This window comes from Eublepharis macularius, chromosome 17 (assembly GCF_028583425.1).
Source record: "Eublepharis macularius isolate TG4126 chromosome 17, MPM_Emac_v1.0, whole genome shotgun sequence".
Taxonomy (NCBI): domain Eukaryota; kingdom Metazoa; phylum Chordata; class Lepidosauria; order Squamata; family Eublepharidae; genus Eublepharis; species Eublepharis macularius.
Window position 1 is genome coordinate 27,351,518 of NC_072806.1, and position 23,961 is coordinate 27,375,478.

Consider the following 23,961-nt stretch of genomic DNA (forward strand, 5'->3'; position numbering starts at 1 on the left):
ACACTGTACTTTTGTTGATACAGCCTAAAATTGCATTTGCCTTTCTAGCTACGGCATCATACTGCTAGCTCGTGTTCAGCGTATGATCTACTGAGACCTCTAGATGCTTTTCTCATGAACTTCTGCCAAGACAGGTCTCCCCGATTCTATAAGTGTGCCTTTGATTTTCCTACCTAAATGCAGAACTTTACATTTTTCACTACTGAAATTCATTTCATTAGTTTTTGCCTCATTCCAGCTAAAGTCCCTCAGCTCGTAACGGCAGCTCCCACCTGCCACTTGCCAGTTCACTTGGGGCTGGGATGGCCCCCCAGGCCAGGGCTTTTTTTCTGGGAAAAGAGGTGGTGGAACTCAGTGGGTTGCCCTCGGAGAAAATGGTCACATGGCTGGTGGCCCCGCCCCCAGATCTCCATACAGAGGGGAGTTTAGATTGCCCTCTGTGCCGCGGATTTTCAAGAGGTTCCGGAACTCCGTTCCACCGCATCCCAGCTGAAAAAAAAGCCTTGCCCCAGACTATCAGCCCACCTGGACTTTTCCTGGTGGCCTTGATGGCCAATCTGCCCCTGCTCTGCACACAGAACTCCCAGTGCACATCTGGTCTGACCCTCCACCTGACCGCAGGTTCAGACGGGAGACACATTTGTGATGCAGCCCAATGTATTTGTTTATTTATTTCATTTATGCCCTGCCTTTCTCCCCAGCTGGGACCCAAAGCAACCATTTTCTTCTCCTACATTTGATCTCTACAGCAACCCTGTGAGGTAGGTTAGGCTGAGTGTGTGTGATTGGCCTAAGGTCTCCCAAGCAACAAGCTTCCATGGCGGAATGGGAATCAAACCTGGATTTCTACGATGCGAGTCTACTGCTATAGAAAATTGATTCATTTGAAATGTGTTACTGGACGAGAGTTTTGTGGATACCACAGATGGCCTAGAAGACAAATAAGTGGGTACTAGATCGAATCAAGCCTGAATTCTCCCTAGAAGTGAAAATGACAAAACTGAGGCTATCGTACACATCACGAGAAGACAAGATTCTCTGGAAAAATCAATAATGCTAGGGAAAGTGGAAGGCAGTAGGAAAAGAGGAAGACCTAAAACGAGATGGCCACATCCTCCCGTTTGCAGGATCTGAGCATGTCTGTTAATGAGAGGACATTTTGAAGGTCTCTCATTCATAGGATCGCCCTAGGTCAGAGGTGACTTGATGGCACATAACACATACACACAGTCTGCTGCTGTTACCACTACACCACACAGGCTCTCTAAGGTATTGTATCCAGAGAGCAGTACCATCTAGATGCCCACATAGAGCTCTAGCCCAGGAGAATCCCACATGCTGCTGTAGTACATGAGAATATCAGGTCCAGTGAAAAGGCTGGGAAGTTATTCATTGTGGAAGGCAGGCGAGGCAGGAAGGACTCCCTGTTTTTTCCAGGCACCAGCCAGGCTGTCCTGGTGTGGGCGATTGCTAGTTCCTGCTTGTTACAACCCCATCAAACTAGCTGTTCTCCACATCATGCTGCTGGTGAACTGGTCAGTGGGAAGGGACTTAGCAGTAGGAAAAAGAAGACAGGAGAGATGGAACTCACATTGGATAGAGGCTGATGCATCTGCTAAGTGGCCAAGTTGACCTTTGGAGCATCCTGCTGGGACTCAGGACTCGAATGCAGGAGCCCTGCCAAGTCCTTAGAGCTGCACCACTTGCCAGGTCACAGGCAGCGTGAGTGCCTCAGTCAGTCCCTGAACTTGCCCATAGACTGACGGCGCAGCAGCAGCTCAGCAACCAATGAGGTAGGCAAGAGCAGGAACTCTGTTTGTAGACATGAGAAGTGACTGTGAGATGTGCCCCTCCCAAAAAACAGCACAGCCTGCACCAGAGGGAACCCCTCCCCCAGCTCTGGAGGCAGCCCTGGCTGAAGGCTGCCTGCTGTGGCATCCACAGAGCACCCAAGCCCTGCTGGAGGAAGGAATATCTCAGCCGCCCCAGAGCCCTGCTACACTATGTGCCAAAGAGGGCACCTTGGGTTCCCACCCAAAGGCCTCAGCAAGGCTGCACAGGGATTTATGGAGGAAAAACAGAAGCCAGGTCCCCATGCATGAAAACTCCCATTTCTGGCGGCACCATCTTCACTGTGATCTCTCCTGCTCAGTCTCAAGATTGTGTTCTTGCTCTTCTTCCTGACTTGTGCGTGGTGAAGTCGCAAGATCTCCCACCACACCCATCCCTAGGTACCAATTATGCCTCAGTGTTGCCGATTTCGCACCCTCCTGCACCCAGAAGAGCAAGGCCAGCTCATTCCTCCATGGCTGTTCCCCAGGGGAGGGACACGGGGCTGGTTGCTGGGATATGAACTACCCGCCTGGAGAGCAGTGCAGGCTTGGAGGTGGGGCTGGAGCCCGGCCAGATGCAGGAGGTGGAGGGACAAACTGGTTCCCAGTTGCAGGCAGCTGTCTTACTTCACACCTTCTTCTGTTCCAGGAGAGAGGCTCAAAGGGGAGTCGTTCCAGGGAAAGAGGAGCTCCTTCGAAGTGAGTAATTGGTCTCCGCAGCTAAGAAGACTGGCTGTGGATGCTCCCTTCCCTGCATGCTATGCAAAGGACTTCCTTTCTTGGCTGCCTTTGCCTTGGCAAATTTTGGCGATGTTTCTTTCACCCTTTGCCAGGGCGGCACAAATGGGCTCTCCCCCTTTATATACTTATGACAACCCTCTGAGATAGCCTGGGTTGAGAGAGCGTGATGGAGAAAAGGTGCTTCCACATCTCTCCCCACCCCACCACAGTCCCTGCAGCGGCCACTCAATCCCCCATGCTGGGAATCTCACCTGCTCTTCTTCCTTCCCATCACCTGGTACTTTTGCTTTCAGGACAGGGCAGTCACTTGGGGCAGGAAGCAAACAGGCAGGGCAGGTAAAAGTTTTCCCTCCCTCTGGCACAAAGCCTCCCCCAGGCTTTTTGCTGCAGGGGGCCAAGGGAATTGCCAGAAATGGCTTCTTCTGTGCCTCCCTTCCATTTGACCTTGGCACCCATAGATAATGGCCCTCAAGAGCCATGGATCCATGCTACGGTAACATCAAGAGTTGACTATTGTAATGCGCTACACTCAGGTCTCCCATCTAAGTGGACTAGGATACTCCAATTGGTGCAAAATGCTGCATCTCAACTGTTATCAGGAGTGAGCAGGAGCATGAAGATCACTCCCATCCTACAGTCACTCCGTTGACTACCTCAGTTACCATGCTCACTTCAAGGTATTGGTTATAACATTCAAAGCTCTTCACGGGCTCGGTCCAGCATACCTATGGGACTGTCTCCCTCCCTATGTTCCCCCACAACAGCTTTGCTCATCTGAACAGGGTCTCCTGCAGGTGCCAGGCGGCTCATGGGTGAAATCAACGGCTGCCCATACAGGGGCTTTCTCTGTGGTGGCCCCTACTCTGTGGAACGGCCTGCATGAGGCGGTCAGGACAGCTCCCACTCTCCTGGCTTTCTGCAAATGATGCAAAACTGAATGATTCAAAAAGGCTTTTTACTCAAATGGGAGGGCTGTATTGTAGGGAGGGGGTCTCAGATGCTTCACCAATGAGTTAGGGACTATAGACTTCACCATGTTGCTTTCCATATTATCTGCTGTTTAAAATATGTACTCCTATGTACTACCATGCTTCATATTGTCTAACGTCAGTCCTAAAATTGATTATGTTCTGTTTCAGCAATTCTTCTACTATGTATTGGATTCTTGCTAATGCTATGACTTTGTAAACTTGTATCTATTTACCCTATGGCATTGTTTATGGAGATGTCGTTGACACTGTATGAAAATGTACTTGATGCTGATTGTACAAATCTCATACTTTGTAATCTGCCTTGAGTCTCAGTGAGAAGGGCGGACGATAGAGAGAGACAGAGACAGACACAGACACAGACACAGAGACAGAGACAGAGACAGAGAGGGAAAGTCACCCTTACAATTTCTACCTGACCTCTTCTATTCTTCTTTTCTGGGCCTCAGGAAATATGGAGAAAGGAGACACCTGCGTTACTCAGCAAGTTTGCTTGGAGGAGGAGATGCATGATGGAGAGTGAGTATTGGGTGGGGCACAGAATCTTGGAAGGAGTGTCCTTTCTGGCTTATCTGGCTGCATGTGGCCCCTTTAGAGAAGTGCCTGCCAAGATATAACATTAACATAACATTTAATTTATGTACCGCCCTTCAGGACAACTGAATGCCCACTCAGAGCAGTTTACAATGTTATTATCATCCTCGTGACAATCACCCTGTGAGGTGGGTGGGGCTGAGAGAGCTCTGAGAGAGCTGTGACTGACCCAAGGTCACCCAGATGGCTTCAAGCAGAGGAGTGGGGAATCAAACCTAGCTCTCCAGATTAGAATCCTGCCGCTACACAGGGCAATCCTCAGGTGACTTGGGAAAGGATCAAAAGGCACAGCGTCTTGCAGTTTGAGCAGGGCATCATCTTCTGAGGAACTTCTGATTTTCTGGTGCTCTAGCCAGAGGATTCCTTTGTTAGAGATTATCCAGGTTGGGGGGAGGGGGGATTCCTTGTCCCTGGTAAATTGCTGTGTCCATTTTTTGGTAGATACCTTCTTGACAGAGGTCTTTAACACATGCCACTGGAGTTGACTTTCTTCAGAGTCCATTTCTCTGCCCAGGGCTTATAAAAAGTTCCATTTCAAAGTGGGGATGTGTATGGAATGGATTCATTCTATCTGTGGTCTTGAACACTAACCCTGCCATTTTCACACACAGTAGTTGTTGATTTGTGGGGAGGGGCTGTCACTCAGTGGTAGAGCAATGTTGGCATGCAGCAGACCCCAGGTTCAATGCTCGGCATCTCCAATGAAAAGAATCAGGTAATAGGTGATGCCAACCAGGGCTTTTTTTCAGCTGGAACGTGGTGGAACAGAGTTCCGGCACCTCTTGAAAATGGTCACATGGCCAGTGGCCCCGCCCCCTGATCTCCTGACAGAGGGGAGTTTAGATTGCCCTCCGTGCTGCTCCAGCGTGCCGCTCCAGCGGCACGGAGGGCAATCTAAACTCCTGTCTGTCTAGAGATCAGGGAGCGGGGCCACCGGCCATGTGACCATTTTCACTGAGGGTGATTTAAACTTTTAAAAACTCCCCCCTTGTTCCAGCTGACCCAAAGTGATGTCATTGTGCGGTCCTGAGTTCCACCACTGAGTTCCACCATGTCTTTTCCCAGAAAAAAAGCCAACAATCTCTGCCTGAGACTGTGGAGAGCTAATGGGCCAATGGTCTAATTCACTGTAAGGTGGTTTCATGTGATAGCGCATAGCCAAATAAATTACGTTTTTGCTTCAAAACTTGTGAAGAACTGGCCCTTGCAGAGTAAAGCAATACGGAATGCTGAGAAGGGAGTCTCCATAAAGCAACACTATCACCAAAGGGGAGAAACCTCCTATGGAGACTAGAAGAAGAATATCCAAATAATTCATACAATATTTACATCAAAAAGTGCAAGTGCTTTTATCTGGAACCTTCAGACCAGCAGATTTCTACCAATGGGGTGGATAAATTTTTGTATGAATGAAAGAGAACAGTATTATTGCCTGATGATGAAGATCCCTGAAACGGGTAGGTCAATTAGCTAGCAAGCCCGTTGCCAACTCTTCCGTCTGGATTACTTTCCACATGAGGAAATTTCATTGTCGTGTCTTCATTTCTGCAAAAGAGTAACAATATAGATTTATTCATTTGGACTGCATCATTACTTACCTTGCATCAGGGCCGATTCCAGACGACTAACCTTAAGTCGCCTCATGCCGCCCTCTTCCGGATCGCGACGGGGAAAATGCGAAATATCGCGTTTCCTCGCGCGAGTTTTGCGCGACGACGCGCAAAACTCGCGCGAGGAAACGCGATATTTCGCATTTTCCCCGTCGCGATCCGGAAGAGGGCGGCATGAGGCGACTTAAGGTTAGTCGTCTGGAATCGGCCCAGGTCAAACAACAAAGAACCAGTCTGACTACCCTGTTAAAGAGATAAACAGCCAGGAAGATCAGATAGGATTCTTGAATGTTGTGATATATTAAGTAACCTAATTACTGTAACTTACATGCACTTTGTAAATTGCTCTAGGAGCACTGGCATTTTTTGATATAAATATTGTACGAATTATTTGGATATCTTCTTCTAGTCTCCATAGAAGGTTTCTCCCCCTTTGTGATAGAGTAAAACAATACAGCAAATAGCTAGCGGAGCTTTCAGAAATGCATGGAGGGGATCATGGCTTGGCTAGCAGTCTCTGGCAGGAGAAAAGGGGTTAATTTTCAATGGTGAAATGCTGGAAGGGGTTGGAGCCTGTCAAGAGCCTTCCCCTCTTACAGGGAGCATGTGAAGTGCCTCTAAGCATGTGCAGAATATTTATTTATTTTATATTCCCCTCTATGCTTTAACTGCTTCTGAAAGATAACAGGGAAATGGTAACAAAATCATATTTCTTTTGGCTTTGCATCCTCCTGTTTGTATGGCAGGGTAAAATTCTGCTAAGGTGAGCGCATTTCTGGTTGCATGGGAACCCAGCCCCTTCCTTCAAATGCTCTTCTCCCCAGTACTTTGGAAAGAGACAACAGTAGTGACAGAGGTCCCCCAAGAGGTCACATGTCAGGTGGTCCCGCCCACCTGACTCTCAGCCATTTGGGGCCTGTTTCGGCCTGGATTGGGGCTGAAACAGCCCAGATCGGGTCTCTGATGGGTGGTGGATCACTCTCCCACTCAGCAGCAGCCCAATCCTGACCATTTTGGGCCCCTTTTTGGCCCTCTTCAGCCCCTTTTTGCCATTTTGGGCCCATTTCGGCCCTGAATGGCTAAGATTGGGTCCAAAACAGCCAGGATAGGTGATGTCAGGGGTGTGTGGCATATGCAAATCAGTTATGCTAATAGCACACTTCTGGTGATGGCAAGGGGTGTGGCATATGCTAATGAGTTATGCTAATGAGTTCCTCCAGCTCTTTTTCTACGAAATGACCCCTGGATGCGATCCTACTGGACCCACACTGGCCAAGGGGCCACAATTTCCTCATCTTGTTCATGAGGCTACCAAGTCTTCATAGATTCTGCCACTACCTTGATAACAATCACTCCCAGCTGGAGACTGAGCAGTAAACTGTAAACTCTCATTTGTTCTCCACAGGGCATTAAGAATCCATGTTAAAAGGGCAGCTGCCTCCAACAAATCAGATGCTCAGATTACCATTTCTCCCCCCAAAAGGGGGGATTACCAAAAGCCATCATAAACTGATAGGTTGAGTCCTGCATTTGCTTGGTTATAAGGCTGCCTGGCACTTGGGTTGACTGGAGAGGCAGCAACCTAAGCAGCTTTTGATGTCTTCTGGAAGAGGGTTGCAAACTGTCCGGCACGGCATCTGCCTCTTCCTTTGTGGGGCTCCCTTTGAGGTTGTATTTGAAAGATACCAGATCCAAGGTGAATTATAGATTGACACGGTTGTGTGCTGCTGTTACATAGCCAGCCAAGGGTGAACAGGACACTGGACTTGCTGTACCTTCTCAGTGGTCAAGGAAGGATATCCCGAACCATCTGGAATCAGGGCTCCTCACTGTCCATGGGGAGAAAATAAGAGTGGCCAGTCCAGTTCCTGCAATTTTATTCTTCTTGTCAGGGCTTGCCGCGGCTGCCGCTGGGCGTGGCACTGGGCGGTCAGCTCCTGACATCACAGGGGGGGCCAGGGATTCTGCAGGACCCTGCTCTGTGGAAGGAGGGGCGGTATACCTCACCCTGACTCCCTCTCAATCCACTCGCTGGCCTGCTCAACCTGGCCTGCTTACCCCCTACATCTTCCACCATCTCTTCCTCCCAGGCCTCTCCTTCAAGCCTCCACTCTCCTTCTTGCCTTTTCCTTGGCTTCTCTCCACTCCAACTCCGCTCCATCACTCCCACTCAAACCCACCACCCCAGAGCTCTTCCCAGCCACCCTTTATAGGGTTTCCTCTCTCCGCCCCGCCCTCCTTCCAGGCTTGTTCCTTCTCCTGACCGGGCCCAGCTTGCGTTCCTCCAGGTGTTTCCCTCCAACCACTAATCCCTCCTGGGCTCCTTTGCCTTGCTGGTAGGGTGGGGTTGAGTGCAAGCCATCCCCAGCTGAGGGCTCCTTGGCCTTGCTCACGAGGAGCTGCCCCAGCCAGCCTCTGTGCTATTGAGCTTGCCTGGCCTTGCTCCCGAGGAGCTGCCCCAGCCGGCCTCCGTGCTATTGGGCTTGCCTGGCCTTGCTCACGAGGAGCTGCCCCAGCCAGCCTCCGTGCTATTGGGCTTGCCTGGCCTTGCTCATGAGGTGCTGCCTTAGCCAGCTTCTGCGCTGCCTGCTCAGCAATGCTGGGCAGGGCTACCCATCTCCTCCCCCAGAATGCCTGTGGCAGCCCCCCCTGGAGAGGCTTGGCTTCTAGCAAATCCTGAGCCAGGCTGCTGTCTGCTAGCCATGGTGTGGCTCTGGGCTGTAGAGGCTGCTTCCTCTCCCTGCCAGGTAAGGGCTCTGCTTGGGCTGCTGCTGCTGCTGGTCCCACATTCCCCCTGCTGTGGCCCTTTCCCTCTGGCCTGCTTAGCCCCCTCTCTTCCCCCTGGAAGGTGGGACTGGCTGGTCTCTCCTTGCCCCCTCCACCCCTCTGAGGTTCTGGCCTTTTACCCCTTCTCCCTGGAGTAGGTAGGTTCTGGCCCTGGTTGCCGGCTTGGGGGGTGGGGTTGCTGCCACCCTTTTGTCCCCTGCTGTTCCCTCTTGTCAAGTCTGGGGGATGGGGCTCAGACCCCGGACACTTCTTAGTGATACGCTTCGTCCCTAAACATTTCTCGTTTTTCTAGCAAGCTTTTAAATAGGATGGTGAACTACGGCTTTGCTAGGAACTTTTACAGTTAAAAAATAAGTTGCCTGTCTCTGCTGATTTCAAATGGGGGGTGTGCTCCTCACTAGGAAGAACTAACCCCCTCAGATTTACATGAGCCCCCCCCCCCCGGAGTGAGTGGCAGGACTAAACCACTCCAGGATATCTCTCCATCAACTTATCCAAAAGACACATGCATGACATCCTGTTGGCGGGTGAGAAATTAAAGAGATAAGTAAGGTAGTAGAGTTTGCTAGTGCATTGGAAATAAGTAGACAGACTTCTGTGGTTTTAGCTCTATAAAACTTCTTTTTACTACACAAGGAAAAGGGGTACATTTGGTAAGAAAACAAAGAATAGCTAACTAACTACATCTTGATGGCTAGACTAGGAGCTTAGAGACAGAAACTTAGAGACTGAAACTGAACTGACAACACACCACTGAAAGTGCACAAAGAGCAATAAAACCTTAGTATATGTTGCTAGCTAATTGTCCCCCCAATAAACTGGCTCATCCAGTAGACAATCTTAGATTCGATGTATTGTCGAAGGCTTTCACGGCCAGAGAACGATGGTTGTTGTGGGTTTTCCGGGCTGTATTGCCGTGGTCTTTTGGTGCTACACCTCTGAAGATGCCAGCCACAGCTGCTGGCGAAACGTCAGGAACTACAATGCCAAGACCACGGCAATACAGCCCGGAAAACCCACAACAACCAATCTTAGATTCCTTCATTAAGACTAAAGACTCCCCTTTCTATAGCGGGAACTTTTATTCAAAGCCTAAGTGGTCCTATGCTAACTGTAAAGACTCTGGAAGGTATTACAACATCCTCCCCCCAAAAGGGAGAGAATTTCAGGTGGGTAGCCGTGTTGGTCTGTATTAGAAGAGCACGATTCGGGTCCAGTAGTCTCTAAGGGTCTGTAGGGTGCCACTGGGCCTGAATCTTGCTCAGAAAGCGAGGAGGCACCCACGTTGATTGTGGGTAGCAGTGGTCAGTATAGCAGCGTCTGTCTTTTGGTTGCAGGATGCGAGAGGTGGAGGTTGCGGGACACACGGTGCTGCTGGTGAGGGAGCAGTTGCAGATCCGTGCCGTGGGAAGCAAGTGTCCCCATGCTGGAGCACCTCTCTGCAAAGGCAAGCTGGCCGGTAGCCCTATGCGGGAAAATGGGAGTGGGCCTGCCAAGCCGCAAGTGACGCCTGACACCGGTTGGACGCTTGTCAGTTTCCCTCAAGTGCTGATGGGAAATGTAGGCGTCCTGGTCTTGCAGCTGTAATGGAGAGCCAAGCTGTAAAACCAGGACGCCTACGTTTCCCATCAAAACTTGAGGGAAGCTGACAAGTGTCCAACCTGCGTCAGATGTCACTTGTAGCTTGGCTCTCAGTCCAAGTTCCAAACTGGGCCCTGCAGTGCTAACAGCTGATCTGGGAGAGTGTCTTGCCTTGGGGTGGAGGGGAAGAGGAGGGTTGGCCTGCCAGCAGAATGAACCAGTTGGGTTCAAGGACCACCACGAGGCCTTTGGCAGTACTTGCTGTTGGCACTCATTTCCCAAATGTCAGAGGGGAAGAATTACAACTTCAGGAGGGATTTATGGAGGGCACCCCTCCCGTACAACTGACAGCCATTTGCATGGACAAGAGGGATGGAGTAGATAGCATCTTCCCTCATTCGGAGCGGCTTTTGGCCCTTTGACCATCCCCATTTCTCAGGCTCTGCCCAGCTGCTCCCCCCTCCTCCTTAGCTGGCATTTCCTTCTGAATTTCAGGCTATTTGAAACGTGGCCGGCTGCGCTGTCCCTGGCACGGTGCCTGCTTTAGCACCCAGACTGGTGACATCGAAGAATACCCCACGCTGGACTGTCTTCCAGTTTTCCAGGTGATCTCCTTGGTCTGTCTCTTTGCCTATCTGGGATTTCATGCCCCAGGAGGAAGCTGTGCCTTGGCGAAGTGCCTTGTCTGAGGTCCGGCACTATGAAGGTTGGCAGGGAGCCAGCGGTTCTGTGTAGGTGTGTAAGCCAAAGGGAGAAGAGTTGCCTTTGGGAGCATGGCAAGCAGGAACTACAGAAATGCACAGTGGGTGGGGAGTGAAAATGGGAGGGGTTATTCAGTGAAATCCTCTCCATTGAACAGTTTGGTCTTTGCAGGTGACAGTGAAAGACGGGAAAGTGTTCGTCACTGCCAGCATGAAGGTATGCATCTCTCCAAGACATGCTTTCTTGCTTGGGAGGAACATGACAAGACAACTTCAGGGGAAAACCTTGGTGATAAATAAATTGTATGTTGGCCCCAGAAACCTACTTAAAAGATTCCATGTTTGGGCCATTAGCAGAGTCTATCATTTAGCAGTGAAAGCATGATCATAGGTGGTTGTGAGCTGGTTCTGCTGGCTGGTGTGTGTGCAGGGGAGAAAATAACAAAGCATACACTTGTATATACTTAGAAAGGGAAATAAGAGTTCTTTATTATAGGAACTCCATACTCTGATAGGAAAGGAGGAGAGAGAGACCCTAACTACCTATCTAGTCTAAGGATGGGCATGGATGCCAGGACAAGTCCTACATCCATGGTTCCAAGATGGAGGGAGGAGAAGGAGAGAGATGATGCCTGGAACAAAGCCAGGAAGAGAAGACTGAGAAGGAGAATGTCAAGAGGAGGAAGTCCTGAAAGTAATAATCTATATATCAAAGAGATAGTGAGAGCAGTAAACAGGATGCCCTGACCACTCTGTCTTTCTAACTCTTTGGTTTGTCCTCCTCTGAAGCCTGAGGAAAGGGACAGTGCTGAGTCCTCCTCTTCCAACACGTGGTCTCTAAGCCCTCTTGTTGGCCCTCTAGGCTGGCCACTGTCTGAGAAAGGATGCTGGAATAGATGGATCACTGCTCTGATCCAGCAAAGCTCTTCTTGCTTCCTTATGTTCTTAACTTCCCTGCCTTGGGATGGCTTTGTACTTTCCTTCCTTTCTTCCCCGTAGGAACTTGCAAGCAGCCGCAGGGTGAAACCCATGAGCCAGCGAAGCCCATCCGCAAGGCAGGTGGTGCTGCTCCTAGGAGCAGGTGAGGTCCAGATATCAAGGCCGCCCCCCTCTGCCTGGCTGTTCTAGCCTCTGCCTGCCGGAGCCACTGTGGGGATCACCGCCCGGCTGTTTCTCTTCCAGGGGTGGCGGCACTGACCTGTGCTGAGACGCTGCGTCAGGAGGGCTTCACGGGCAGGATCCTCATGGTGACAAAGGAGAATAACCTGCCCTATGACAAGACGAAGCTCAGCAAGGTCTCACAGGGCGGGCTTTGGCCAGGGGGCCGCAGGAGCTCCGTGCATGCAGGGGAGGCTGCAATTAGCGCATGCGCTCCTCTGCTGGACGCTCCTGAGCATGCTCTTTCATCAGTGCCAGTGGCACTTCCCATTGGCTAAAAACGGGAGGCTTTCTGGAGATTTGCCCTCCTAGCTCTGACCCTTGATTGTTTCCAGGCATAAAATGGGTTCCTTTGCCACTTGCAGGACATGGGAGCCAAGGCAGAGAGTCTTTACCTGCGGCCTCAGAGTTTCCTGGATGCTCACGACATAGAAATCTGGAAGGAAAAAGAGGTGAGCCCTGTGGCAAGGTGGTTATGGTGAAGACAGATGGGGGGGGGGATCTTGGTCACTCTGGGGGCTACCAGTGCCAGCCTCTGCCCTCTAAAACAGGCAGCCAACAGAGGCCAGCTGCCCTCTGACATCTTCCTGGATTTCTTTCAATGTGGTGTTCCATGGGGTGGAGAGGGCTGCAGTGCACCACCCAGTGCCCTGCTGAGCAGAGTTAGGGGTCATGGACATCTGCTTGGCATGCAAAAGATCCCAGATTCGATCTCCAGCTAAAGATCCTGGCAGTAGGTGAAGTGAAAGACCTCTGCTGGAGACCCCGGAGAACTGCCTCCAGTCTGAGTGGACAATATTGAACTCAATGGGCCAAGGTTCTCACTCAGTATAAGGCCACTTTATGTACATTCACTTCTAGCCCTTGGAGCTGTCCAGGTTGCACAGTCAGCCCAGGTGAATGGGAAGAGCTTAGAACAGTTATCATTGTTCCTTTGGTGGCAGCATTGAAGACCACATTTCTGGGCCCAGAAACCAGCATGAACAATGCGCCATTTCCTCTCCTGCTCAAGGAGCTCCCCCAGTCTTAGGGCAAAGAACCTGACCAGGCCTTAATGAAATATTAGGGAATTGTGGCCTCTTTCCAGTCCCTCCAAAGGAAGACAGCATCTGAAAAGGCTGCAGGAATCCCAAATAAAGTTGTTTAGGAAGAGAAAAAGTGTTGGCAGTAAGCAGGGCTTTTTTTCTGGGAAAAGAGGTGGTGGAACTCAGTGGGGTGCCAGCACAGGGAGCAACTCCTGGTGGGAGGTGGTGCCCCTGGTACCACATGCACACGCGCAAAGTGCGCGCACGCTTCCAGGACTGTGCAATGATGTCACTTTGGATCAGCTGGAATAAGGGGGGAGTTTTTTAAAGTTTAAATCACCCTATGTGAAAATGGTCGCATGGCCGGTGGCCCCGCCCCCTGATCTCCAGACAGAGGGGAGTTTAGATTCTAAACTCCCCTCTGTCTGGAGATCAGGGGGCAGGGCCACCGGCCATGTGACCATTTTCAAGAGGTGCCGGAACTCCATTCCACCATGTTCCAGCTGAAAAAAAGCCCTGGGCATACATGCCACTGAGCATACGAGGCCAGTTATGATGGTCTGCCCCGGGAGACTGATGGATCCAAAGGATTTCCTGAAATCTCTTGGAGATTTTCTGGACAGCAAAGCTGGTGCTTCTGACACAGCCTTGGTTAATCTTTGGGAAGTGGAGATGGCCCGGGCTGTGGACACAATCGCTCCTGAGTGCCGTCGTCCCTCTGGCCAAGTCTGAAATGCTCCTTGGTTTACTGAAGACTTAGAGCGATGATGTGGCTCAACAGACAATTGGAACAATGATGGCATCTCACCTGTGGATTGCCCTTCCCCTTGAGGCCCACCACTACCCAAACTACTAAATTTTAGGTGCCAGGCCAGCAAGTTTTGTTTGCTCAGGCTTTTATTTAAGAGGCTGATTTTTCAAAAGGTAGTTTGATAATCTGTGTTTAGCCTGAGAAATCGTTACAGACCTATTTTGGCTGCTCTGTGTTTTATGCTGTTTCATGCGCTGCTGTGTTTGGAATCCTCATTTTAATACTTTTTATGATGTTTTATGCTTTTATGATGTTTTATTTTGTAAGATTCCCTAGAGAGGCAGCATAGAAACAAACGAACAAATAAATGATGGCAACTAGCTTAAATGGCTTTTTTTTAAAAAGGATTAGATGGGCTCGTGGAGGAGTGGTCCATAAAAGGGTATTAGCCATGATGGCTAGATGGAATCTCCATGTGTTCCTTGGAACACCAGTTGCAGGGAAAAATACCAAAGCAAGGAGACACTTTGGCCCCCATGCCAAAATATACTAGACTACATGGGCCCTGGCCCTGATCTGAGACAGCCAACACCTGAGCTCTCGCCTAACCTTTCAGAACATAGGTCAAAAGGCAGGCTAGAAACAAAGGGCCCATGTAGCCATGCTACGAGCCCTGCCATTTCCTCCCTTTCTCTTTGTGGGGGGTGTCTGGCTGCAGGTGGTTTCTGTGGACACGTCCAACAAGAAGGTGTATTTCCGTGACGGGACCCACCAGGCCTATGACTACCTGCTCATTGCTACAGGCAGCGAGTAAGTGACACTTCTCCTTCCTACCCTGAATTGGAAGGATCCGTTCAGTGAGCAAAGGTGGTCCAACATGGCCCTCTCTATCCCTGCCAAAAGACTGGTTGTGCCATGGGGCTCTCAGCCTAGCAGCACTGCTGCTACCAGCACTGGCATTCATTCCTCCCTCAGCCACCCTGCTATAGGACTAGGCACTGCTTTGGCCAAAGGGAACCAGCGGATGGGCAGCCAGTACAGAAGGAAGGGCCTGGGTCTGGGCTGGGCCCCACTCCGCCTCCCTTTTCCCATGCAACAGACCAGGGCAAGGGCCTGTTAGCTTCAGATCCCCCGCCCCCACTCATATGCCCCAGGAAACACCAGTGGTGAAGAAGCCACGTGGACTGCACCGCTGGCAACCTGGGAGGGGTCTGGCTCTAGTCATAGGCAGAAGACAGCCCCATAATACTGGCTGGACTTGCCCCTCCCCTCTCCACGCATGCTGATGCCAGCCAAGTCCTCCTTTGTCAGCCCCAAGCGTCTCAAGGTCCCAGGCACCAACCTGCGGAATGTGTGCTACCTCCAGACCCCAGAAGACGCCAACAGGATCCTGCAATTGTCAACTGGCAAGAGGGTTGCAGTAATAGGTGCCTCGTTCATTGGTATGAAACCTTCTGGTGGGGAGGGAGAAGGGGGCTGTTGGTACTCACGAGAGTTCCCCCCCAGGGGAAGCCTTGGCTGGAATTCCACCTCGCTCCAGCCTCCCTTGGCCACATGGGGCTGGCAAGCAGGCAGCAGAAAGTCTCTCCCCACTCATCTAACTCCTAGCCTTTCTGGCCCTGCTTCTTGTGGTGGGAGGGGTAAGGAATATCAGCATCACCACGGGAGCATCTTTGTCCTCTGCTTGCAGGCATGGAGGTGGCTGCCACCCTGTCGACTGTAGCCACTGGCGTTCATGTGATAGAGAAGATGGAATATCCATACCAAGACGCACTGGGGCCTGAGGTTGGCAGCCTTGCCATGAAGGTAGGGAGCCAGGCTGGGTGAAGGCAAAAGGGTGCAATTCACAACCCCTAGCAGTGCCTACGCCAAAGGTTCTCTAGGCTCAGTGGTTATATATATAAAGCAGCGGTGTTTAACGCTTTGGGGTTTCCTACTGTCAGACTGTGGCTAGATAATGTCCTTACAGGTTCTCCTTTATAAGCAAACAAGAGTCCATTGTTTGAATAAGGAAACTTTACTGCAGAAATGGTTCATTATGGTCCACTGTCCTGAATAGGAGATTCAGGATGGTACAAGAGCATTGTTACCAATGAAGGGCAAAGCATGAGGTACAAAGTAACAGTTCCCAGCTGAACCAGCCTCCCCCCACAGTTCTCAAAACATCATCTTTCAGACATGGGAAGCGGGACTCTCTCAAGGCCGATCTTGGGTGGAACGTTGTTAGACAAAACAATCTCTTTTGGTGAGAGGTCTGCTTAGGAACTGGTGCACCTGTGGGGAAAGCACTTAAACACTAGAAGCATTAGAAAATGGAGTCAGTACAGCTCATATACACACTGAACCTGACACTTACTTGTTGTAAGCCAAAATTCCAAATTATTAAGAGATGCCCACAGTTTAAGGTACGCATTTTGGGGAAGGACGGGCAATTCTACGCAAGAAGTTAGCATCTGAAATGAAATCCAAAAACTTCAAAATATGAGCAAACATTGGTTTGGTATGTACCCCGGAGAGCGCTTCGTTCAGCAGATACGAACTTGCTGGTGATCCCTGGCCCCAGGGAGGCTCGTTTGGCCTCAACCAGGGCCAGGGCTATTTTGGTCCTGGCCCCAACCTGGTGGAATTCTCTGTCTGAAGACACTTGGGCTCGCCAAGATCTGGTATCATTTCGGCGGGCCTGCAAGACGGAGCTGTTCCACCAGGCATATGGTTGAGTCCAGTATTAGGACCATTGTTGAGCCTCCCGTCGCCTTCTCCTATCCAATGACATCCTGTCCATCCGGGTGTCTCCCTCTTTGTATTTGAGGGCAGGAATGTGCAATAGGCCACCTGAGTTATGATTTTATGATATGATTTTAATTGTTTTTATATAATTATGTATTTTATGAATGTTGTACCTCGTCCTGAGCCCGCTTGCTGGGAGGGCTGGCTAAATATCAAATAAAGTAAAGCAAAGTTTCAGCTGTGGAGTTTGGGGGACAGGGGTTTGTATTTCCCTGCTGCACATGATTTGGCTTCTGTGAACTACCTGCAACCATTTTCTTTTGATGATCTGCTGGCCTCTCAGTGGCCCTGCTGCATCCAAGGGATGCATTAGACTGCCTTTGAAGAGGCTAGGAAGAAGCCACTGTGTCGTGGGGCTCAGTGATCGTGAGGACTCCTCAGGAGGAGAGGAGCCTCGTGTAGCCAGCCCTGACTCAGCAGAGCACAGGGATCAGGAAGAACCGCTGCTGTCTGATCAGCATCCACAACCAGCAGCTGAACCAGAAGCACTGACACCCTCTAGCCCCAACGCCACTGGGGAAGCGCAGTCAAGGATGTCCAACCCCGCCCCCCCAGCTTCACCCAGAGAGTGCCACAGACAAAGGAAACGTGTGGAACTGCAGGAAAGGTGGCAAAGTGCACCCCTCCTGACCAGACTCCAGCTGCTTGTGGAGAGTGATGAAGAGTGACCACAGGGTAGCGCCCAAACAGCTGGCTGCAAGCCCAGCCTCACTATAAAACCCAGCCACAGAAGACCCAGGAGGTGTGGAAGGAATGTGGCAGAATCCTACTAGTGCTGTGACCACACCATTGAACCGTGCCTTGCACTTGTGACCTTTGGACTGTGCTTTCACTCTGCCTTTGCTTAGCCCTTGAACCTTGCTGATAACCGATCTTTGGATGGCCTGACCTTGCTATTTGGACTCTGGAATGGACTCTGACCATGCTACTGGACCAGCCCATGACACACTGTCCTTTCCTAGGACATTGCTGTAGTCATCCCCAATGGCTCCAGAATTCTCTCTCTTAGGGACCCTGCAGTCCCTTCCTCGCCTGCCAGAAAGCACGAAGTTACCCAAAGCCATCCTGAGCACCCAGATCTGGCTGCTTCAAGAGAAGAGGTGGCCCTAGACTCCACATGCTTGTACACCTGCTACATAGTTTAGGCTAAGGTGCCTTAACAGAACCAGGTCTCGAGGACAGAGGATTTGTTTTGTTTAGTTTTCGTGAGAAATTTTTATTTTATTACTAAGATTAAGAGCCCAGTAAAAAGGGTAAAGAAATAAAAGCAAAAAGTAAAGAAAAAAGAATACAAAAAAAGAAAGACAAAGATTAGAAATAACAAAGAACAATAATACATGTTTGGTTGTTGTGGATTTTCCGGGCTGTAGTTCCTGACATTTCTCCAGCAGCTGTGACTGGCATCTTCAGAGGTGTAGCACAGAAAGACAGAGATCTCTCAGTGTCAAACTACAATGCCAAGACCACGGCAATATGCCAGTCACAGCTGCTGGCGAAACGTCAGGAACTACAATGCCAAGACCATGGCGATACAGCCTGGAAAATCCACAACAACCATTGTTCTCTGGCCATGAAAGCCTTCGACAATACATGTTTCATTTTTCATTTTTCTCTACAACACCTATCATATTTTAACAAACATTATACTTTTAGATTTGATATCGCCAAAATTTACATTTTCCAATATGGCCTCCTATTTATTTTTCCCAAATTTATCTTCTTAAAAATCAAAGCCACAAAACATCAGTTCTTTTTCCCTTGTCTCACGCAGAAAGTCAATAAGGGGTTTCTGGTTAACCATGAAAATAGACAATGTTTTATCTCTGATCAGAGCTGTAAGTTTAGCCATCTCCGCTATCTCCATCATTTTCATAATCCAGTCCTCAATTGAAGGGAATACTGTACTGTTCCACGTTTGTGCATATAAAAGCCTAGCTGCCCTGGTAATATATAGAAATAAAATACCATGTTGATTTTCCAACTATTTATCCGTTAATCCCAACAAAAATGCTTCTGGTTTAAATTGTATATTGATCTTCAACAGTTTTTGTATTATCATATGAATTTATGACCAAAATTTTTTAGCTTTAGGGCATGTCCACCAAAGATGATAAAATGTTCCTTCATGTCGCTCACATTTCCAACATTTGTTCGACATAGAGGACAGAGGATTTGTGTAACGCCCACCACCCTCCTTCTCCACCCAGATGCTCCATGAGCAAGGAGTCCTGTTCGATATGAAGGCAGACGTCACCGAACTGCAAGGGGAACATGGGAAGGTCTGTGAGGCTCTCACCTCAGCCTGTTCATTGCCTGGCCATGAACAGGACAAAGAAGCGTGCCTGTGGGCTAGGAAACACAACCTGGAGGTACCACCTGTAAGGGTGGAGCTAGCCAGGCAAGCCTACAGTGGAGTGATGCCTCGTAAGAAAGCGTGGGGTCGGAGGAGGGCAAGCAGCAGCAACCCCGCAGTTTCAACTGTGTTTCTTCCTATCTCCAGGTCACCCATGTCCTCTTAGCCAGTGGGCGCAAGATCCAAGCTGACGTCGTGGTGGTAGGAATAGGTAAGAGGCGGTGATGGGTTCGGGGATTCAAAGGATCTGTAGGGAACAGGCAAAATCCAAGCCCATTAGGCTTCTACTTTAAGCCAACTCTACAAGTGGAGGAGGAGCTTATATCGTAATTTTTTGAAGGGGGGGTGGGGTCAGGAGTAGGGTTGCCACCCTCCAGATGGGGCCTAGAGATCTCCCAGGATTACAACTTATCTTCAGACTACAAAGATCAGGTCCCTTGGAGGAAATGATAGCTTCAGAGGGTGGATGATACGGCATTATACCCGATGAGGTCCTTCCCCTCCTCGACCTCTGCCCTTGCCAGGCTCTACCTCCACATCTCCAGGAATTTCCCAGCCTGGAATTGGCAACCACCACCCCTATGACCAAGGGCTGCTTCAGCTAGAGGGGCGCACACACGTGGCGGGTGGGGGGGGAGTTCCCACTGGCATTCTGAGGTCTGGCCACATGGGGGTGCCATTTATGCCAATAGGCACTGCTGAAAAGCCCCTGGGGAGGTGTTGGGAGGCCCCTAGAGAGGTGCTGGTCCCCTGGAAGGAGGAGCAGGAACTTTTGCACAGTGCTGAGTAGGGTTGCCAGCTCCAAGTTGGGAAATTCCTGGAGATCTGAAGGGTGAAACCTGGAGAAACCTGGAGAAAGTGGGGTTTGGGAAGGGAAAGGACCTTGGCATAGCATAATTTCATAGAGTCCACCCCCCAAAGTAGCCATTTTCTCCAGGTGAACTGATCTCTGATGCCTGGAGACCAGTTGTAATTCCAGGAGATCTCCAGCCACTACCTGGAGGCTGGCAACCCTAGTACTGAGTGCTTGGGCCTGATGGCGAGTCGATACCTTCTCCGGACATACCCATTGCTCTGCCTCTACTTGCTGCTAGCAGCTCATAACTGCATCCTCTGCCACAGCATCTCTGGGCCAAACATGCTTTCCCTCACCCCAGAAGCAAAAAAAGGGGTGGGAAGGAGTGAGCATTTGGGATACTGCGACCTGATAGGTAACCACCGAAAGGAGGCTTGGCACTGGGGGGGGGGGCATGCGGGCTGCAGCAGGACTCAAATGTCACCCTCCTTGACAAACCTCACTTTGCCTATTGCCAGGCTGAGCTATCACTCTCAGCCTCCTGCTGCTTCCTGTAAACATTTCTTCATAAAGGATAGCTAACTGCAATCAGTGCGCAAGAACCTGGCACCAGGGGTACTCCTGCTTCCCCGCCTGCCAGCTGGGCCCAGTTCCTCACGCCAGTCTTCTCCTTCCCCACAGGGGTTGCTCCCAACACCAGCTATCTTCAGGGCAGCTCCATCAAGCTGGACAAGAGTGGTGCTGTTCTTGTGGACCTGGTAGGTCGAGGCACATCCTGCACAACAGAAGCCAGCCCCCCCCCCCCGCTCCCCAGCTAGCCCCTTCTCTGACCAGGCTCTTCTCTCCCCCTTCAGTTCATGAAGACAAACGTCCCTGCTGTCTTCGCTGCTGGAGATGCAGCCTCATTTCCTGTGGCCCTGTTTAACTGGAAGAACACACACATCCATCACTGGCAGATTGCCCAAGCACACGGTAGTAAACCCCTCTTCTGGGCAGGGTTGGGTGGCTGTAAGAAGCAAATTACTAGCCCTCGTTGCCACAAATTTAAAACTGAGAACATGGGCATCGACTGCCTGGTAACCAGGGGTCATTTCATAGAAAAAGAGCTGGAGGAACTTACTAGCATAACTCATTAGCATATGCCATGCCCCTCGACATCACCAGAAGAGTATCATTAGCATAACTGATTTGCATATGCCACACCCTGACATCAACTATCCTGGCTGTTTCGGACCCAATCCTGGCCATTCAGAGCTGAAATTGGGCTCATAATGGCAAAAAGGGGCTGAAAATGGGCCCAAAATGGGTGAGAGTCAGGTGGGCTGGGCCACCTGACATGTGACCTCTTTGGGGAACTGCCAGAACTGTGTTCCTGTGCGTTCCCCCTCGAAATGAGCCCTGCTGGTAACACCTAAGAGTGGAGGAGAACAGATAAGGAAGATTATCTGCCTAACTTCTGACGTCTCCCTCCCAACCTGTGGGATCACTTTGGATGTTTGTGTTTCTGTTGCTTGTTCAAGTCGCAGCAGCACCCAACAGAGAATTTAGGGTGCCCCAGACTGGCTGTGGCAAGCCAAGGGCTTTGCTGGCCTCCTGGGTTAGAACACAGCAGTGTGCTTGGAATAAGAAAGGGAGATGGAGGAAGCAGAATTTATTTGAGTCACCACAACTGCTTGGGAAAGGTGGGATCCAAACAGACTGAACCAAGGCACACAACGGAGCAGAAGGGATCTTTGCTCGCTGGCAAACACCCTGACCTAGATGGCCCAGGCTAGCCCAATCTTGTCAGATCTCGGAAGCTAGGCAGGATCAGCCCTGGTTAGTACTTGAATGGGAGGCCACCGAGGTCGTATCTAGGATTGCTGTGCAGAGGGCAAGGGCAAGCCACCTCTGAATGTTTCTTGCCTTGAAAACCTGCTGGGGTCGCCGTAAGTCAGCTGCAACTTGATGGCATTTTACTCACACACAAAAACTGCAGCTTGTCAGACAAAAGGGTGTTGCGACTTTGACACGCATGCAGGCCATGAGGCTTAAACTCTTGAGTCAGGGAAGGAAGATCTGGGCTCCTCCTTCCAGCAGTGGGAACTGGAGTGGGGGGGGGGCAGCAGTACTACATCCAGTGCTCCCCCCATTCATTCCTAGTGGTAACGGATGCAGCCAAGTCCCTTTGTCTCCTGGATTGGTGCCACTCCATTGGGTACCAGCTGAACTCCTACTGGTAGTGCTGGGGTGGCTAAAGTATAGAAGTGGGACCTGCCTCAAACTTTTGGAAACTACTGCTCTGGGGTGAGCTTGTGTTTTTTTCCAAACATACAAACGACTTTGAGTAGACAAGATTAAGAGCAGCAACTGCAAGCTACCACAGGGGTCCTACTACCTAGGCCAGCCTATGGGACCCCAGGCGCCTCTTCTGTCATGTGACCTCTGCCCCTTGGGCTGTCCTCCTTCCCCTGCCAGGGCGTGTGGCTGCCCTCAACATCTTGCAAAGGCAGGAGAAGCTTCACACCGTACCTTTTTTCTGGACCAAGTTGCTTGGGAAGGTCATCCGATATGCAGGTAATTTATTGACTCTTTCCTTCACTTATACCCTGCCTTTCTCCTCCACGGGGACCCCAAAACAACTTACTTCCATTTTATCCTCACAACCACCTTGTGAGATAGGTTGGGCTGAGCATGTATGACTGGGCCAACGTCACCCAGTGAGCTTCCAGGGCAGAGTGGAGATTCGAACCTGGGTCTCCCAGATCATCGCCAGCTCTCTAACCACTACACCACCTGGTCATGAAGAATTGGGGGGGGGGGTTGCTGGGATCCAGGAAGAAGCAGCTTCTGGTTGGATGCAGGGGTTGTGTTCCAAAGGGGACCCCCGGTGCCAGGCTTGTCATACAGCTGGGTAGGGAGACAAATGCCACTGTAAATCACAGTAGAAAAGAGCAAGAGTCCAGTAGCACCTATAAGACGAACATAATTTGTGGTAGGGTATGAGCTTCCATGAGTCACAGCTCACTTCTTCAGATACAGCTAGAATGTGAGTCCATCTGTCTTTGTATCTTGGAGAGTGATTACAGAAGTCCCATCACAATAGCAGGCATGATTGAATAGGGTGGGGTATGCAGAAGGGTGGTGGGTGTGTAAGTCACAGCAAGACACAGCTCCCCTCCTAAGCAGCCTGCCAAAATGCTCTGGACTGCTGTTCTTGCACAATACCTCCATATCCCATTTTTACCTTGGCCAACAATGAGCACAAAGGAGGCAGTAGCCAAGGCCTCTGTTCCTCACGCCCTCCTGTTCTGTCAGCCCCCTGGCCAGACTAGTTCCCAACCAAAGAGCTAGATCAGGACCCACCACCTGCTTTTGTCCCTTAGGCTACGGGAGAGGCTACACGGACATCGTGATCAAGGGCAATTTGGACGAAGAGACGTTCGTCATCTTCTACTTTCGGTGAGCAACAAATTTCACTATAGGGATGGTTGGGCAAGAAGAGCCAAACGGCTGGCAACCTGGCTTGTCTCTGGATAGGGACAGGGCAGAAAGACAGGCTCTCCCAGGCGGATACTCTCATGGGGGCCTTCTCCTTGCACAGGGATGGCTTTGTGACTGCAGTGGCTAGCCTGAATTTTGACCCGGTGGTGGTTATGGTGGCAGAGGTCCTCTATTCAGGGAGAAAAATATCCAAGCAAGAAGCAGAGTAAGTAACCAGCTGGCACTGACAGTCATCTCCCCCCCCCCCAACCCTGCAAATACTTGTGCTAGAAGCATCTGGCAGAGTACATTCTACATGTAGCTGTACCTCTGCGTGAGCCCAATTGGTCTCCTTTCAGGATGATGGACGCGTGTAAAGTTAGAAACCCTGAGCAGGAATCACAGGCGGAGACAGAGCCACAGGCAGAGACAGAGCCACAGGCGAAGACAGAGCCGGCTGCAGCTTCTGTTAAGCTGCAATAAATTATTAAATTAATAAAGTAATAAATCCTGCTGGGACTTGGCCATCATTTTCTGGAAGCAGCAATCAGAGAGAAGGAATCCCCAAGGCACACAGTCCACGGTAAGCAGCAGCTCCACTGGAGGATCTGACTCAAAACATCATCACAAGAGCCCTGCTAGATCAAGCCAATGGTCCATCTAGTTGAGCATCCTGTTTCACATAACTAGGGGAGGGGCCATGGCTCAGTGGTAAAGCATCTGCTTGGCATGCAGAAGGTCCCAGGTTCAATCCCCTGCATGTCCAGTTGAAAGGACTGGAAGTAGCCGATGTG

General features: G+C 50.5%; 1 protein-coding gene across 1 annotated transcript; it reads left to right on the forward strand.

Moving 5' to 3' along the window:
• The first annotated feature begins 2,407 nt into the window (after positions 1-2,407).
• LOC129344921 (apoptosis-inducing factor 3-like) lies at positions 2,408-23,650 on the forward strand. The gene is made up of 19 exons (XM_055001836.1): positions 2,408-2,531; positions 4,012-4,081; positions 9,891-10,072; positions 10,630-10,739; positions 11,008-11,052; positions 11,835-11,916; positions 12,018-12,130; positions 12,359-12,445; positions 14,488-14,579; positions 15,081-15,211; positions 15,460-15,575; positions 18,764-18,835; positions 19,057-19,120; positions 20,387-20,463; positions 20,560-20,677; positions 22,163-22,261; positions 23,071-23,146; positions 23,289-23,393; positions 23,527-23,650. The coding sequence occupies exons 1-19, from the start codon at positions 2,408-2,410 to the stop codon at positions 23,648-23,650; spliced, it is 1,887 nt and encodes a 628-aa protein (XP_054857811.1).
• The last annotated feature ends 311 nt before the right edge of the window (positions 23,651-23,961 follow it).